At 43.4% G+C, this 15,856-nt stretch overlaps 1 protein-coding gene across 1 annotated transcript; it reads right to left on the bottom strand.

The window, feature by feature from the left end:
* Window positions 1-8,144: 8,144 nt before the first annotated feature.
* lbe (ladybird early) lies at window positions 8,145-13,894 on the bottom strand. Its single transcript, XM_018098066.3, has 2 exons — window positions 12,481-13,894; window positions 8,145-9,369 (listed from the first exon to the last, which is right to left on the bottom strand). Exons 1-2 carry the CDS (start codon window positions 13,589-13,591, stop codon window positions 8,936-8,938), a joined length of 1,545 nt encoding a protein of 514 aa, XP_017953555.1. The 5' UTR covers window positions 13,592-13,894; the 3' UTR covers window positions 8,145-8,935.
* Between the last annotated feature and the right edge of the window lie 1,962 nt (window positions 13,895-15,856).

Raw genomic sequence — 15,856 nt, forward strand, 5'->3', positions numbered from 1 at the left:
CTCGCTGGCGCACTCAATTGTCATCAATAATGATGTCTAGTTTTCAGTCGCTGCTTGTACCGTTTTAGACTCTTTTTTGTGCTGTCGCTTGTTTTGCCTGTTCGCCGCTTGCCTTTTCGCCTTTGTGGAGTGCCTATTTTCGCCGCTGATGTATTTGCTGACTGCGGCAATTTGCGCAAAAGTCTTTAAAATCAGCTTTGGGAAGGTGTCGTCGTTGTCGTCGTCGTCGTCGTCGTCGTCGGTTGTTGCTGTTGTTGTTGTTGTTGTCATTGCCCCATTCTCATTCTTATAGCCAGGCATACAGTTATACATATCTGCATATGTGTATTTGTTTGTATATTTTGCTTTGGCATACATTCGTTTTGTCTTGGAGTTGCGCTGCCTTCATCCCTGCTGGGCTCTTCTGCCGCGTTTGTCATTGCCACACTCGCTGTCCCTTTCCCTGCGTCAACCCTTCACACCCCTCGCTCTCGTTGCATTGCATTGCATTGCATTTAAATTGATTGCAGTAAATCACATTCGCTCAGCTCAGCTCTGGCACTATTACGTATGTTTGTGTGTATGTATGTGTTTCTGTGTTTGTGTTTTATTCAATTTCTGTTTCGTTGTTTGTCCTGGTTTTTTCCGACATATCTTTTGCATGCAAATGTCTATTTAACTGCAATGCGCTTCCCACTCCACTCGACCACGTTTTCAGCTAAGTGAAATGATGCAACTGTTGAACCGGAATCGATAATACATTTTATATACCCTAACCGGATGCACACAACTTAGCTAAGTCACTTGAAATGTGACAAGTGAGGATACAAGTGTGAAACAAAAATATTTAAAAACTTTGTTTAAGATTGAGCTAGTGTATCATATAGTAATCTAGCGAGAATCAAAGAGTATTAAATGTGCGACAATTTATGTTTAGATTCGTTTCGCTTTTGTTTTTGTTATCTTTCAATGCCGTTGCTTGGCATTTGCCGTTAGTTTCTTTCGTTTCATGTTCTATTTTGCTTATAAGATGGCCGTGTGGCTTGATAAATGCATTGCACTTGACTGAATTAAATGTGGCCATTGTTGCTGTTGTAGTAGTTGTTGCTCTTGATGTTGTTGTTGTAGTTCTAGATTTATTGAATATATGTAGTTAGGGTATCTCAGTAATATGCTCAACTATGATGCACCCAGAAGGAAGACTACAATTGTTGTAGATATCAAGGTGATTTGTGGGAGCTACAAATATCTACTTGTCCGATTGCTGCAGATTCAAAGTTCTTGCGACTTGACTATTTCACTTCAATTTCTTAATACAGGGCTAGTCGTAACGACCCGCCTATAATACCTCTTAGTTATTGTTCACTTCAATTTAGAAAAGTTATTGCCGCATAGCAACTATGCGTTCGTCAGCTTTGCCTTTGCCTTTGCCATTGCCATTGCCATCCAAACATATTCAAAATCAATTACAAAATGCGACTTAATTGGGCGCCTCAATAGAGGCGACACGCCCTGTCAATCATAATTAGCGCGCGCCCCTAGCCCGGCCACTCGAGTCACATTCGCCACGCCTACAAAAAAATTTGTGCAAATTCATAAGCCAAATGCATGTATCGGTATCCTTTTCATTAGTCAGCACAAGATGGCGGCCCGAGCCCGAGCCCGAGTGTGTTCATTAAAACCTCATAAATAGCTAAAGTGTTTATTGTCACACAGACAGACAGACGGACCTAGCGACGGGCAGCTGGCAGAGTCCTCAATCCCCTCGGGATGGAGAGAACGAGCTCCTGGGAGTGTTGTATTATATACAATGGCAACGGGAAGGGATGCGACATGAGCTGTTAGAAGCCAGCCACGAGTGTCACATTGGTAATAAAGTCATTGCCCATTGTTGCTGCTGTTGTTGTTGTCAAATTTGTCACGCCCCTTCGGCGAGCAATGCATTAATGTCGCCTCCTTTGTTTGCTGCGGCTCCCGATGATGAAGTTGTGCCACGTCCGTCGTCAAACGGCACAAAATGCATGCCAATTAATGAACAGCTCGCAGCGATCCTCAACCTCAGCCACAGCCACAGCCACAGAGAGTCAGAGCGCCTCAGTCTCAGCCTTAGCTTCAGCTGTGCCCACAAACTGTGACGAATGCGCTTATGAGTGCCCGGGTATACTCGGTTTTGGTCACACTGGTTGACAGCAAGCAGACAGAGGCAATGCACACAGACACAAGGAGACAGACACGCACACACACACCTGCAGATGACAACATTTTGGCAAATAATTATGCACAAGCCGAAAGTATTTTGTGGCAGGCAACGGTATATAAAATCATAGCACTTACCAATGCCAGCTACACTCGAAGAAAAAACTAATAGAATTTGCACAAATTTAGCTGAAAGGGAAAGGGGAAGGAATCTTATTTGAAACAGAGAAAAACGTGTGAATTTGACTTGAATTAGTGTTTGGGCAAAACACTTCAGTTATTCAATCAAAAACAGTCAAACTAGCCACAGTTTTCGCTCAGTGTATGCTTAGATTGACGCTCTCAAATGGAACCGAAAGCCGCAAGTGCTTAAATGGAGTTGACAAGAACAAAGTTGTTGCCACTTGTATGCAGTTGCAACCGCATTCACATTAACAACATGATGAGGAAGAAGAGGAAGCAGATCATACAGATGCACAGCCTGGGGGGCAAAAGAAGTCACATCTCATCCTCGCTGTGAAACGCAATTTGTCTGCCCGAAATCTTTGCGGAGATAAATCAGAACATTATCAATAATAAAATCGGTAGCTGTTTGGCCCTTGGCTGCATTTAAGATGGGGATTTTTGTCTTCGATTCGGCTCTTTGTTGTGGTCGAGAAACTAAAACCCAAATATACCATAAAGAGGGGGAAGAAGAAGAGAAACAAAACTCGGGCTTGAGTGCTCGTCGTCTAATTTGTATGCAAATTGGAGTTAAAAGTTGAAAACTCTGATGAAGCTTAATGTCAGCGACGTGTGTGCTGTGTGTGTGTGTGTGTGTATGAGTGTATGCCAGTGTGCATGTGTGTGTATCTTGTGTGTGTCGCTTACTTAAGTGACAGACATTAACACTTTTGTAGTTGGAGCTGTGAAACTTTTGATTTCCACAATATCTTTGTCTGGCTACCTCAGCTCTGTCCCTCTCTCCCCCCTCTCTCCATCACACATACTCCTCTTATCGGTGATATAGCGGTATGGCGTCAACGTCAATTCATTGGCATCAAACGAATTAAGTGGCCATAACGACTTTTCGAATGGATCCCGACACGGGCGCCTTCATCAAATATCAAAGAAACCAAGATACATACATATGCATATGTACGGGTATAATGTATATACATATGTATGCATATGTCCATATCTGTATTGTATATTTGGTAGCTGGAGGCTTTCTTCGTGTGTGTTCTGTTCGAGAGTCGACTAATTGATTGTTAGCTGGCAGTTGGAACTGGATATGCTTATGGATCTCGTCGGCATTTTTCTGTCTGTCTCTGATCTTCGGTTGGCCAAAGCTTTATCTCTGTTCTAACTGGAGCAGCGCATCTTAAAAGATAAGCATTACGGCTGCTGTTGTAGTAGCTAAAAACGTTTGACTAAGCGACGCTTCAGTATTCGCTTTATATAGAACAAGCTAGAACCACAAGAGGATGCAGACAAAGATCTATCATCCCACGGTTTCAACTGATGCTTATCTATGCCTATCCGAATCATTTTCTTCCACTTTTATCACCAAGATTAATTCTTTATTTGCATTTTATTTATATTGGAATATAAAATATTTATGCTGAGCAGGTAATCGGGTGAGCACGACGAGGAAACACCCTAGACCCTGAACTAATATTCTTTTTCTGTGCTCATATAAAACAAGTACAGTTTTTATTGACTTTACTGTGAGGAAAGACATGTTGAATAAATGCTGTTTTGGATGAATTATTTCAAGGAGATATTACGATATATGTTTATAGGAAGGATGGAAGGAAGGAAGGACGAATATATTAATATGCATCCAGCTCATTGTTTTGATTAAACTTGTGACTTTAGACAAATTCATCAATAAAGTAAAGTAAACAGTTTGAAGATCATAAACAGAATGGCTAACTCTGTAACTTGATGCCGCACTTATTATTTACGCTATTTAATTACATCAATTTGTTTACCTTTTGTGCCAGAAATAGCTTCTCTGCGATTCTTTTCAACGAGTTTTACTCGATTTAAATTTGGCTTTTCATAGTTTACAACTTCATTAACAATGCGATCGAATCGAAGCGAATCATGAACTTTCATTCATGAAAAACAGATAAATTTCGGTGATTTTTTTTCCTCTGTGGAATGAATTGAATTGGATTGGAGCATAGAAATGCGCAGCATCATGATCAAATGGATGGATGAATGAATGAATGAATGAAACAAATTGCTTTGAGTGCGCCTCGCTTCGCTTCGGCTCGCCTTGCTTTGCCTTTCCTTGCCATTTTCTGCTGTATCATTTCCATTTGCCCCCTTCCCCCTTTCCCCGATCTGACTGGATTTTTGGATATCCTTTGTGGGGAAGTCTGAGCAGACTCGAGGTGTCGGCCGTGTAGGCTAATTGGCAGCGTGTTCAAAGGTGCCGCCAGCAAATTAAGTATGAGTTACCAATTTAGCTTTTATATCTCTATTGCACTCACACACACGCACACACACACAGACATACACACTCGGATGCACACTTGTTCTCAAAGACAGCGCTGCGGATGCGTTGATCATCGCATTGGGAGGGCAGCTTGTACAGCCTCTCTCAGTCACTCTCTCTGTGTTACTCTCTCTCTCTCTCTCAGTGTTTCTCTCTCTTAACTGGTTTTGGCTTGAAGTAATTGCAGTCCTTTGATTGCATTTGTATGCCAAGCTGAATTGTTTACATTTATCATAATCAGCAGCGAGCAAAAGTCGCGCCTCGGGGTCGGGCCTTTGCAAGCTTTTCTCTTCTTTCCTTTGGGGGGCGCCAGTTAGCTTGCAACCTGGCGTTGCAAGTGCCGCGCTGTGGCAGCATGATGTAGGTCGTCTGCAGAGGGCACTTGATCGTGTGAGCTGTGCGCATAATTGCTGACAATCTGACGGAGCAGGAAGTACGCAAAACAGTTTAACAAGCAGCCAAATGAAATGAAGCGAATTGAAGCCTGTTAATGGTGAGCAGATACCCTGTAAAATGTGGAAAATGCAAATATTTGAGTGATAATAAAATTGATCAATAGATATTCTGTCATATGTAGACATGCGTACAACAGTTAGAAGAAGACGTGGACGAACTCTGAGAGAATCCATATTCCAGAACAAGAATACGAAATAAGACAGTTTAGTTCTACTCTACTCTAGCCACTCTAGACTCTATCACACTCTCTATTTTTCTCCACTCCCTAATGCGCATATGGCCATTTAATCACTTTACAGGGTATGTATGACACGAACAGAATCGTAGGAAGTACAAATGATATGCAAATAAGAAAAGCCATTTGAGCTGTTTCCGTTTGGACTCGAACCATTTTGTGCACCAACTCCTAGCTATTTCACTTAGCAAAAGACAGAGCAAGAGAGACAGGGATAGTGAAATAGAGCAAGAGAGAAAGGGAGAGAGAGAGAGTTGCTGTGACCGCTCATGGGCTGCGTTCATTAGTCATTTTTAGTTGATGCGATTAATGGGTTTCGACAGTTACGCATGATAATAGCGAGCTCTAAATGCTTTTCTATTTGTTTTCACGGAAGTGCTGGGAGTTTGTTGTATATCTTTTTCTCTCTTGCTTCCCATAATTAGAGTTCGCCTCAATTTGGCTGAGCAAATTTCTCAGCTACTAAAACTAAATGCCAACGGTAATGGCCAAGTCATTTGTGCTCTATACCCATAAACTATATTAGCCAGCTCTTTCGCACACGCACAACTTCCCACTCTCTCCCTCTTTGTCTCCCTCTGTCTATCTCTCTCGCTCTGTCCGTCTGTAGCCAATGATTTCAATTAAACATTTTCCAGCCGCAACTTTCGCCCAGAGCACTTTCAAAACGCATTAATCACGCCCAGCTTCATCTGATGGTGGAACCTAGAGAGGAGAGGGTGGGAGTGTGTGGTAGGTTGCCAGAGAAGGCGAACGTAGGTAGCTCTAAAAAGTTTCTTTATCTCGAACGCATGCGTCGCATTGTCACACATTTGAAAATGAAAATAAATTGCTTTCCAAACTACAGATATGGCCGAGAAAGATCTCGCGTCCAGCTGGCTGCTCATGCATATGTAATGGGGTTTTCCGCCTAGTTTACGAACTGTTAGAAGACAATCGAATCGGTTCGTTGGCGGCGCGATAAGCGCCAAATTAAACTGAAGACCCAACTGGGGCTGCCTGGCTGCTCAGCTCATCTCAGCTCTCCTCGGCAATCGGTCGGCATCATTAGCAGCGGAATTGATAGCTTGATTATTCAAATTATTAACAAACGATCGACTGCTGCTGCGGCTGCTGCTGCGACTGTTGTTGTTGGCGACGATTGATGGTGCGCTTCAGTTTCTTAAAAGTGCTGCCAGGTGCCTCACAGGTCACAGACTCTGAGGCTGACGAAGAAGAAGCAGCAGCAGCAGACGCTCAGCTTGAGAGTGAAAAATGTGTGCGCCGGCGGCGGCGTTTCGAAAACCCTTTGAACTCGCCCGCAAAACGGTAGCCAACGCCGGCTACGTCCGTCCGCTTCACTTTGAAATATTTAAAAACCAGTAAAGCAATATCTAAGCAGGTTATTAGACGATTAGATACCCTGTAAGACATCCATTATCTGAATGCAATTCAATGTTACTCCATTTCCCTTTATCTGCACACAATTCATATTTTCAAATTTCCATATATCCATTTTCAATATTTGCAGGATATTCTAGTTTCCCGTCCACATTAGCATTTTGGCTTGAATTTAAAATTGATTTATCTTTTATTTTATTTGGTCTTGCTGTAATACCCGCTTTGGATGCACATAATTTACGAGGTATGCTGATTGCTTGAAAATTAATAAATATTGAAATAATTTAAGTAAATTTCATATGCAAATCGTTGACGTTCGTTACTTTGCGAGCTGCAAAACGCGCTCGGCTTTAAACACTTGGAGCGCTTTATTTTGATACTTAATACCCTGTAAACATTATACTTGTTTGTGTCTTTTGAGTCCAGAGCGTAGTAATGAAAAGTAGGTATAGAATTAAATTAAACTAACTTGTTTATCTTTTATCAACCTGTGTTGATATCGATAAATATCGACCTTAAGAGCATTTTTAGTATAAGCCCAACTTGAGATTGAGGTAGAAAATGTGATTTGGAGATTCGGAGAGCTAACGAAGCTCGACAGGGTATCCCACTGGTTAGGCATTGCCCACTCGAGTAGCCCGTCGTGTTATTTTTATGTGTGTAGCCAACTCGTTTTTGATTTTGTTCACTCTTTGTTTTTGCCAAGTGATTAAATTAATAATTAATTAGTTTAAATTTTGAATAACGGTTGTAAATAATCATTAATAAAAATTAAAAAAGATTTCTTTTATTTTTAAGAGCTCGTCGAAATACGCAGCACAATTATCAAGAAACTTTGTCTGCCACAATCCAAATTCAAATGCAAACCGATTCAAGATCAACAGAAGAGTAGGTAAAGATGGGGTAGAAGGGGAGAATGCTAGATGGTGTGGTATTAGGAAGAAGGGGGGGGGGGGGGAGGGGGGAGCAGTGGAAGCTCTTTCAACTCGTTTCCTTAATGACCCGCGACTTCTGCGTTGTTTGCTTAAATATGTTAAAATTTATTGGCAACGGTTTCTCAATTTGCATACCATAAAATGGGTTAAAATGTGTATAAAAAACGAAGCTCAGCCAAATTAGTAAAATCGCAATCATCCGATCTAGAAGCTAACACAGCTAATGGAGATTCTTATAAGCTGGAAGACGTTCATTGATCTGCAGCAATTTAAAATAGAATCGAATAAAAAAATATGAATATAAATGAAATATTATAGTGTTGGAGTTTCTATCGATCAAGCATGGTCGATTATTATCAAATTTGCGTTAGAAAGTAATTAAGTAAACGTCATTAAAAAGTATTTCACATATTTTTATTCGCCATCATGAATCAACCATGATTGAATGTATTTGAAACTCTTTGAGTGTTGCTTTGGTGGCCCTGAAAAGGGCCGTTGGGTGATTCTTGTTGTTTATCGTCTGAAGTGCTTCTAGCCTTTGGGTTGGCTCTACATGTGTCGTCGCTGGTGTGGGTTTGTCGATGCCTGCTGCAGCCTGGGCCGAAAGAGGCCTTGGTCCGGTTAGCTCAAGCCAAGAGGCATGCCACTTATTGTGCGCGTATGTGTGTGTGGCATGCCTCCTTGAGAGTCTGTGTGGCTTTGCATTGAGCCTTGCCCAGCATCATTTGATTGTCTCATTTCTGTTAAATAAAAATCTCTGGAGAGTCGGGTAGCAATCATGCGAAAATAAGAGGCTAGCTCTGGTTGAAGTAATCTTTTCGTTGCTCGCATGAATGGCAAAGACAATGTGATTGAGTCAATCATCAGTCAATCAATCCGTCATTCGCTTCAAGTATGGAGTTGTATCTCCTTGACTTGGCCTGCATCCAAAATTAGTCCAAGCTGTTCCTCCATATGAATGGCTCAATCGTTTTTCAATCAATCCGTCAATCAATCATTTGTTTCAAGTGTGAAGCTGCAGTGGAATAGGTCTGCCTCCTCGTACACCTGGTATCCAAAATCAATAAAATCTTCTCCTCACGAATGTCTTGATCGTCAATCAATCAATCAATCAAACATTCGCTTCGAGTGTGGAGCTGCGGCCGGATCGGCCTCGCTGCTCGCATCCAAAAATTAATATAATGTCCTCCTCAATACTGTGCTCGCTTTTTGTACCGTTCATCGGGTTGCAAGTGCGACGCTTTCGCCGCCGCTGCTGGCGCCCGCTCATTTGGGAGGCGTGGCCATGGCCTGGGCAGCCGAGACGGGCACTGGCACCACCATGCCAGCGGCAGCGGCTGCTGCGGCAAGACCCACCATGTCCGCCTCGTGCATGGGCTTCTTCTTCAGGATGCTCAGATCGTTGACGTTCTCGAGGAAGGACTTGTGGGCGGAGAAGACCTTGACGCTGTCGAAGTCCTTCTTCAGCTCCTCGATGTCGCGCTTCTGCTTGGCGCGGCGGTTCTGGAACCAGGTGATCACCTGGGCATTGGAGAGGCCCAGCGAGGCGGCGATCTCGTCGCGATCGGCGGGCGAGAGATACTTCTGGTAGAGGAAGCGCTTCTCCAGCTCGAAGATCTGATGGTTGGTGAAGGCGGTGCGCGACTTGCGCTTCTTCTTTGGCTGCGGCCGGTTCGAGAATATGTCCAAGTGCGATTTATCTGTAAGACAGAAGAGAAGGAGAGAGAGGGGGGATTAGTTGACGCTGCAGTTGAAACCGGTTGGGATCGCTTAGAGCTTAGAGGGGACTCGAGTGCAATCGACTACACGAGTGTTAACAAGCGCACTTCTAAGTCGCATTAGAAATAATTTTTAATTGACCGCGACGAGTGTCTGGGCGATTGTTAATTAAAGTGCTTTGATTTATGCATTTAAATGATTTAATTGCAAGCGTTTTGCCCATGTGCTGAGAATACACAGCTTAACCAAGTAAATAGTGGGCATATTGGTGTTGTCAGTCAGTCATACTCCGTTGCCTTACTGCGCTTGATTAATTGATCAAGTTGTGGGCGTCATTGGCTCTGTCTCTGTGCGGACTTTGGCAATCATTTGTCTCGTTTGTTGCTTGATTTATGCCGCATAATTATTGACACCTACAAATCAGGTGTGTTAGGTTGGCAAATTGCAAAAGTGAAGCTTGTATAATGTTTCCTGATCCACAGACAAAGGAGAGAGAAGAAAGAGAGAGAGAGGGAGAGGGGATGAATGCTAATCTATAGTTACGAATCTTTCAGTTGCTACTGTGACTGCCCCCAATTTGGAAATGCTTGAATATGCATAAGGCACATGCATGGGGTATATGCCGCTATTGTTGTTGTATGTGAACCGGTCTTTACGCCCCATTCCATTCCATTCCATTCCATTCCATTTCGATTGCTTGTCAAACAAACTAGCCTCGGCATTAAAAACTAATTAAACGCTTCGTGTTTCCAAATGCAAATGGCATTAATTTGGCCTATTTGTTATCTCGTGCACGTTTTGTAACCGAAAACCCATTAGGCACTTGAGCACACACCCTGCTCGCTCTCTGTCGCTCTCTGCCTCGCTCTTTATCAGAGACTCATTAAGTAATTTCTGTGACTTATCTAAAACATAAATAGAGAAAGAACGAACAAATACTCTAGGGCTAACCACTTGGGTCCTGTCCCTGTCTCAGGTATCCACTTAGGGCGAACGAGAGTCAGGAGTGAAATATGCCCTTTCTTCTCGTTTCAGTCAAGGGGTGGTTTGTTTTGGTTGCATCTACACAAAACATAAAAAATAATGTAGAACTAAACGAAGAGGAGGAAGAGTAGAAAACCTTTCTTCACAACAAATTTATGTTTTCTATTGTAATTCGAGTTTGACTGCCCAATGCCAACTGTCAACGGCCAACTGGCCACACACTTTCTAAGGAAAGTGCAACAGTTGTTCATATGTTTCAATTTGCTTGCAATACGTGGAATCAGTTTGAACGACGACAGTTTGTCTGGCATGTCAGCCAGAGGGAACGAGAGCAAAGGAGAGGAAGTTAGAAATTTAAATATATTCCGTTTGTTTAGTTAGATATCTTTAGTTAAGTTTATCATCTTAGTTGTTATTCAATCAAGCAGTCGCTTCAATTACATCCTCGATTCAAATCCTTCATACTTAGCTATCGCTTAAATGTCATCTGCGTACTTCCTGCGCTCATTGAGTGTTAATGACATTAATGATACACATCCACACCCACACAAACATACACACAATTGTCATTCGATAATGGCTAAACACGATATATGTACACACATACAGTTCTATATCTATATATACATATATTACATGTTTATCGGCTCGACTTCTACTTGTTGCTGACTGACTAACGATGCCAGCGCACATAATATGCCATAAATATTTCATTTTACAGTTATACAATATTTGATAAATAGAAACATATTTGAAGTGCTAAAAACAACAACAGCAACAAGAACAAATGCGCTCGACTGTCAGCGACTGCAACTGCGACTGTAGCTATTAGCTACAACAGCAATTTAGCCAAATGACAATGGCAACAACAGCTAAATATATTCGTAACTCAATTAGGCAATGATCATGAGGCCGCTGGCTAATTGTTGCTAATCGTCGCAGAATCGACACGAATGCACAAAAGCTAAATACATGTAGAATATATAGACATGGACAGGTTACACTTGGAGAAAAGTGGGGGCATATAGGCGAAGTAAATGGAGCTGTGGGTGGAGAGAGGCACTCGAAGAAATAGTCGAGTGAGTTGTGAGAAGTTGTAGAGACAGAGAGCATGAGCTACAGGAGCTGCACTGAAAGAAAAATAAAATTCTCTCAGTGTACGCTATAGTAATGCGTACTTGACAATAATTAGCATGAAGTACACAATAATTGAGCGAGGGGCAGAGTTTTGGAGCTGGGCACTAAAAAACGCCCACTTAATGAAGCAGACGAGTGCAAAGATGAACTGCGACTGCCCATAAACCGAGAATTGGAGCTAGATGCTGTAGGCTACAGATAGAGAAATTCCACTTATGAATGTGCCCAATCAAACATTGAGTTATCTGCAATTCGTTTTAGCTCTGCTTCTTGGCACATGCCGCAAATTAATTGAAAACACAAAAAAATAATCAAACTGAGAATTAGCCAAAGCCATTTGCATAACAAAATAACAAAGAAGAGAAATATAAGCAGAAGCTGAAACAAAAACAGATATCGGAATCGATATGGGAAATGAGAATGGCTCCGGCTTCTGAATAATGTTTCGTTTCAATTAGGCTAAATTCAAATCTACACAAACAATTTTGTTGCAGTCGCTCAATTGGAAATTGCCACAAAATTAATTACGGTTCGGCTGTTCGTCTAATTAAACAAGATTCTCTGCATATGCACGACTAGGTGATACCCTATTACCCATGGTTGGAAAAGTGAAATATGTTTCGTTTGAGTTTGGGTAACTATGGAAAACCATGCATCAAATTTTAGATTTAGATCAACTATATCACATATAATTTCTATGCTTAAGCAGAGTGACCCATTGACACTTTCTCGCACTGCAGGGTATATGGATATCGAACAAATGATACGATTTCGTTTTCGAAAACAACAAAAATTGAGACATTTATCAATGAAACATTTGTATGCTAATCGATTGAAAGTTCAACGATGAAGCGCAGCAGCAATTTATGGCCACGCTAAGTGAGGGAGCACGATTGAAATTGGAATCGTTCTATATGTATAGATATAATATAGGTACAGATACAGATATAAATTTATATAAATGTATTTACCTTGTGACTCATCAAAGTCCTTGGTGGTCATCTGGAAGAGCGCGTCGAGCGGCGTGCCATTGGCCTTGGCCTTGGCCTCAGCTGCGGCGGCGGCGGCGGCGGCTGAGCTGGCATTGCCGCCCGCCTGGGCGGGACTGGAGGCATTGGTATTGCCTGAGCTGCTGTTGCCCATTTGTGCAGAGGATTGTGGACTGTGGCTGCGACGCAGTGCAGCGCCTGCAGCTGCAGCAGCGGCGGCAGCAGCAGCCGAATCGCGGGCTATTTCGGGCGAGCAGCAATCGCTGGCGGCGGAGCTGGAGCGATCCGAGCCACTCTCCGAGGGAATGATGTCCATGCTCATGTGGCGCAGCAGCTGCGCCTGGGCATTGAAGTGCTCCTGCAGCTGGCGATGATAGTCGAGGGCCAGGCGCTGCTCATAGTGCAGCAGAGCTGAGGGAATGAACGGGCGCACGGGCATGGGCCCAAGCAGATGATCCCATGGACGCACGATCTGGGCACCGGGCAGCAGCATCGCAGCAGCGGCAGCTGGATGCATGTCCAGGGGTTCGGTGCGGGGCTGCAGCAGGCCAGAGACGGGCCGGGCGGCAGGTGGGGCCAGCAGCGTAGCTGCCGGCGGTGGGGTTGTGGAGGCCGAGCGCTGCTGCTGCTGCTCCTGCTTCTCAGAGTGGCCGAGAATGTCCGCAATGGAAAAGCTCTTGACGCCCTCAATGGCGGACTTTGTGGTGGCCGTGGCCGTAGCCGTGGCTGTGGTGACGGCGACATTCGATGTGGGCGGTGCAGGAGGACTGGGCGTCTGTTCACGCGTCTCCGAGGAGCTGGAGGACATGCGCAAGCGCTTCAGCGGCTGGAAGTAATCCTCCGGCAATGTGCCGACGGCATTGCGCGTCAGTCCGGCCGCAGCAGCTGCGGCCGCGGCGGCGGCAGCAGCGGCGGCATGTTGCTGCATCAGCAATTGCTGTTGCTGCAGCAGATCGCGTTGATGGTGCAGCTGGTGCTGCTGCTGCTGCTGATGGTGATGATGGTGCTGGGTCGGCAGCGGGCTGGGTGCACCGCCGACGGAGATCTCGGATTCGGCAGGACTGGCCGGACGCATTGTGGGCGGACAGAGCATTTAAATACTGATCAAAACTTAATACACACTTTCACACACACACACAGAGGGGATTTGTCTAGAGCGGGATTTGGTTTGCACTTTGTGTCTGCGTCTGGTTATTAAATATATTTAATATTTATAGATATATTTGCTTGAATATATACTGTGTCAGTTGGTAAACGTGCGGCGCGCAACGATAAACCATAAACCATGAGCGATAAGCGATAAACGTTAAACGACAAACGACGCTGATCCAATAGGAGGACCTCTCAACTCGACGTTTCACAGTCAACTGTTCGAAACTAGATTGAAGATTGGTTTGCTAACTAGACACGTCGATATTTCTTCAGTTCTTTTGCTGCCCGCGCCGCAGCGCTCTCCGCGCTGCTCACTTCAGCTCGGCTTGTGTGTGTGTGTGCGTGTGTGTGCCGTCTCTTTAACATCGTTTGCTCTCTCTGTGTGTGCCGTCGTGTCGTGTCGTGTCTCGTTTGTCGGTGGTTAAACTCGGCAATCAAATCATAACTGCACAACAAGGCGAGCGCTCTCTGCGAGAGCCAACCAGTTTGGCCTTTGGCTGACTGCGTTAGAGTGAGCCGGCAATAGTTGTGCGCTCTCTTGCGCGCTGGCCAATCGGCGGGCTGGAAAGCAATGCTAACAAAAAATAGCAATGGTGGCGTATACGTAACGGTAATTATGGCGTTCATCATGCGCCACGCGCCAAAGCGAGATGGCACCAACGCAAACGCTCTGCACACTGGTGTGAGTTAGTGTGTGTGTGTGTGAGCGAGGGAGGCAAAGCGAAATGAGTGAGAAAAAACAAGTAAAACCTCAACGAAAAGGCGACGCTCCTCAGCTTGTAACGAGACTGTATTTAGTATTTTCAGCCTCTGCTAAAGTTTTCACAACTTCGGCAGCGACGTCGACAGTGACGTCGGCAGCGACTCCGACCCGACCCCGTTTAATGACGCATACTACATACAAGCGACCATCTACATACAGCCGCGCCCCTCCACAGCGGCATACGTGTTTAATTGTGAAGCGTTTGCATTTAATTTGTTGCAACTAAGAACATTTTATTAATTCAAGCAAGCTGCAAATGAATTTGAGCTTCAAGAACTACAATTGGGTCGAGACATACATTTTAAATTGTTTGAAGGGAAATTAAAAGAGGTTTGAGTGTTGAGCGTGGGGAAGTTTTTCTATTTTTGAATAATCAAAATATAATTTAACAATAAAAAATATAATTTAACAATAAAAATAATTTAACAAATAAACAAATATATATACCATATATATTCTTTATACATTCTATGATCAGTAAAAGTTAAAATATTTTAGTAATTGTATTTATATTTTTTATTTTTTAAATACATATTTTACGTTTTTTTTTTTTTTTTTTATAAATAAAGGTCAGAGATTATTGAATGATGTTTTATCAATTTTATTATGTTTCAATCCTCTCAATGTTTTTGACAATACCATAAAGTCCTTACGTTCACTTATTTTTCTAGAAAGTCATTTCAAACTCATTTCTGTTGCTTGAAAATGTTTTATGTGTGTTGTATGTTACATTAACTAATTGTTGACACAATTTGTTCGACTTAAACACATTGCTGACATGGCTGGGCCATAGAGCTCGGCTCTAATCCTTTTAATTGAGACAAATGCAAGGCCCAAACAAAAGGAGGCCCACAGAGCGGCAAACAAAAGGCGTCAAGGCGTCTGAAAGACAATAGGCCCAAAAGGTACTTAAAAATAAGAAAATCAGAGAATCGGAAAAATGGAAAATCGGAAAATGAGAGAATGGGAAAATAGGAAAGCAATTGATGTCGCTGCAGGATGCTAAATGAAAAAGAAAAGGAATCGCCGGCAGCGCTCGACTTTAGCCGCAGTGGGTCTTCAAATCCCACCAGGTAGCCTTACCTGAACAGCAACTGTGGCGGCTGCTGCTGCTGCTGCTGCTGCTGTGGCTGTGGCTGTTGTTGATAAGGACTAATCACACAAATATTTGAGCATTTGGTTTGTGATTGAGTTTAGCCGCGAGGGCAGGGGTCAAACAAAGCGGCTCGTTTGATTTACCAGTTTAGCGCTTCTGTATTGCCCCCCATTATTGGCCTTTGTATATATCTATCTATCTCCCTCTCTATCTCTCTCTTTCCCTTTCGTTCTCTTCAGATAATTCTAATTTCTTATTTGGATGGTTCATTCGCGGCTATTAGAGAGCCGCGGCGTGGGAAAAGCCTGCGGTGTTAATTATGCCGCCAAAGTCCTTGGAAAATCCTT

Source organism: Drosophila navojoa, chromosome 2 (genome assembly GCF_054131105.1).
Source record: "Drosophila navojoa isolate 15081-1374.11 chromosome 2, UAZ_NAV_1.0, whole genome shotgun sequence".
NCBI classification, from domain to species: domain Eukaryota; kingdom Metazoa; phylum Arthropoda; class Insecta; order Diptera; family Drosophilidae; genus Drosophila; species Drosophila navojoa.

Bases quoted from the DNA above. Each gene is read 5' to 3' on its own strand.
- lbe (XM_018098066.3), bottom strand. From the start codon at position 13,591: ATGCTCTGTCCGCCCACAATGCGTCCGGCCAGTCCTGCCGAATCCGAG. The intron at 9,370-12,480 runs GTAAATACATTT...TCTGTCTTACAG, and splicing joins GGACTTTGATGAGTCACAAG to ATAAATCGCACTTGGACATA.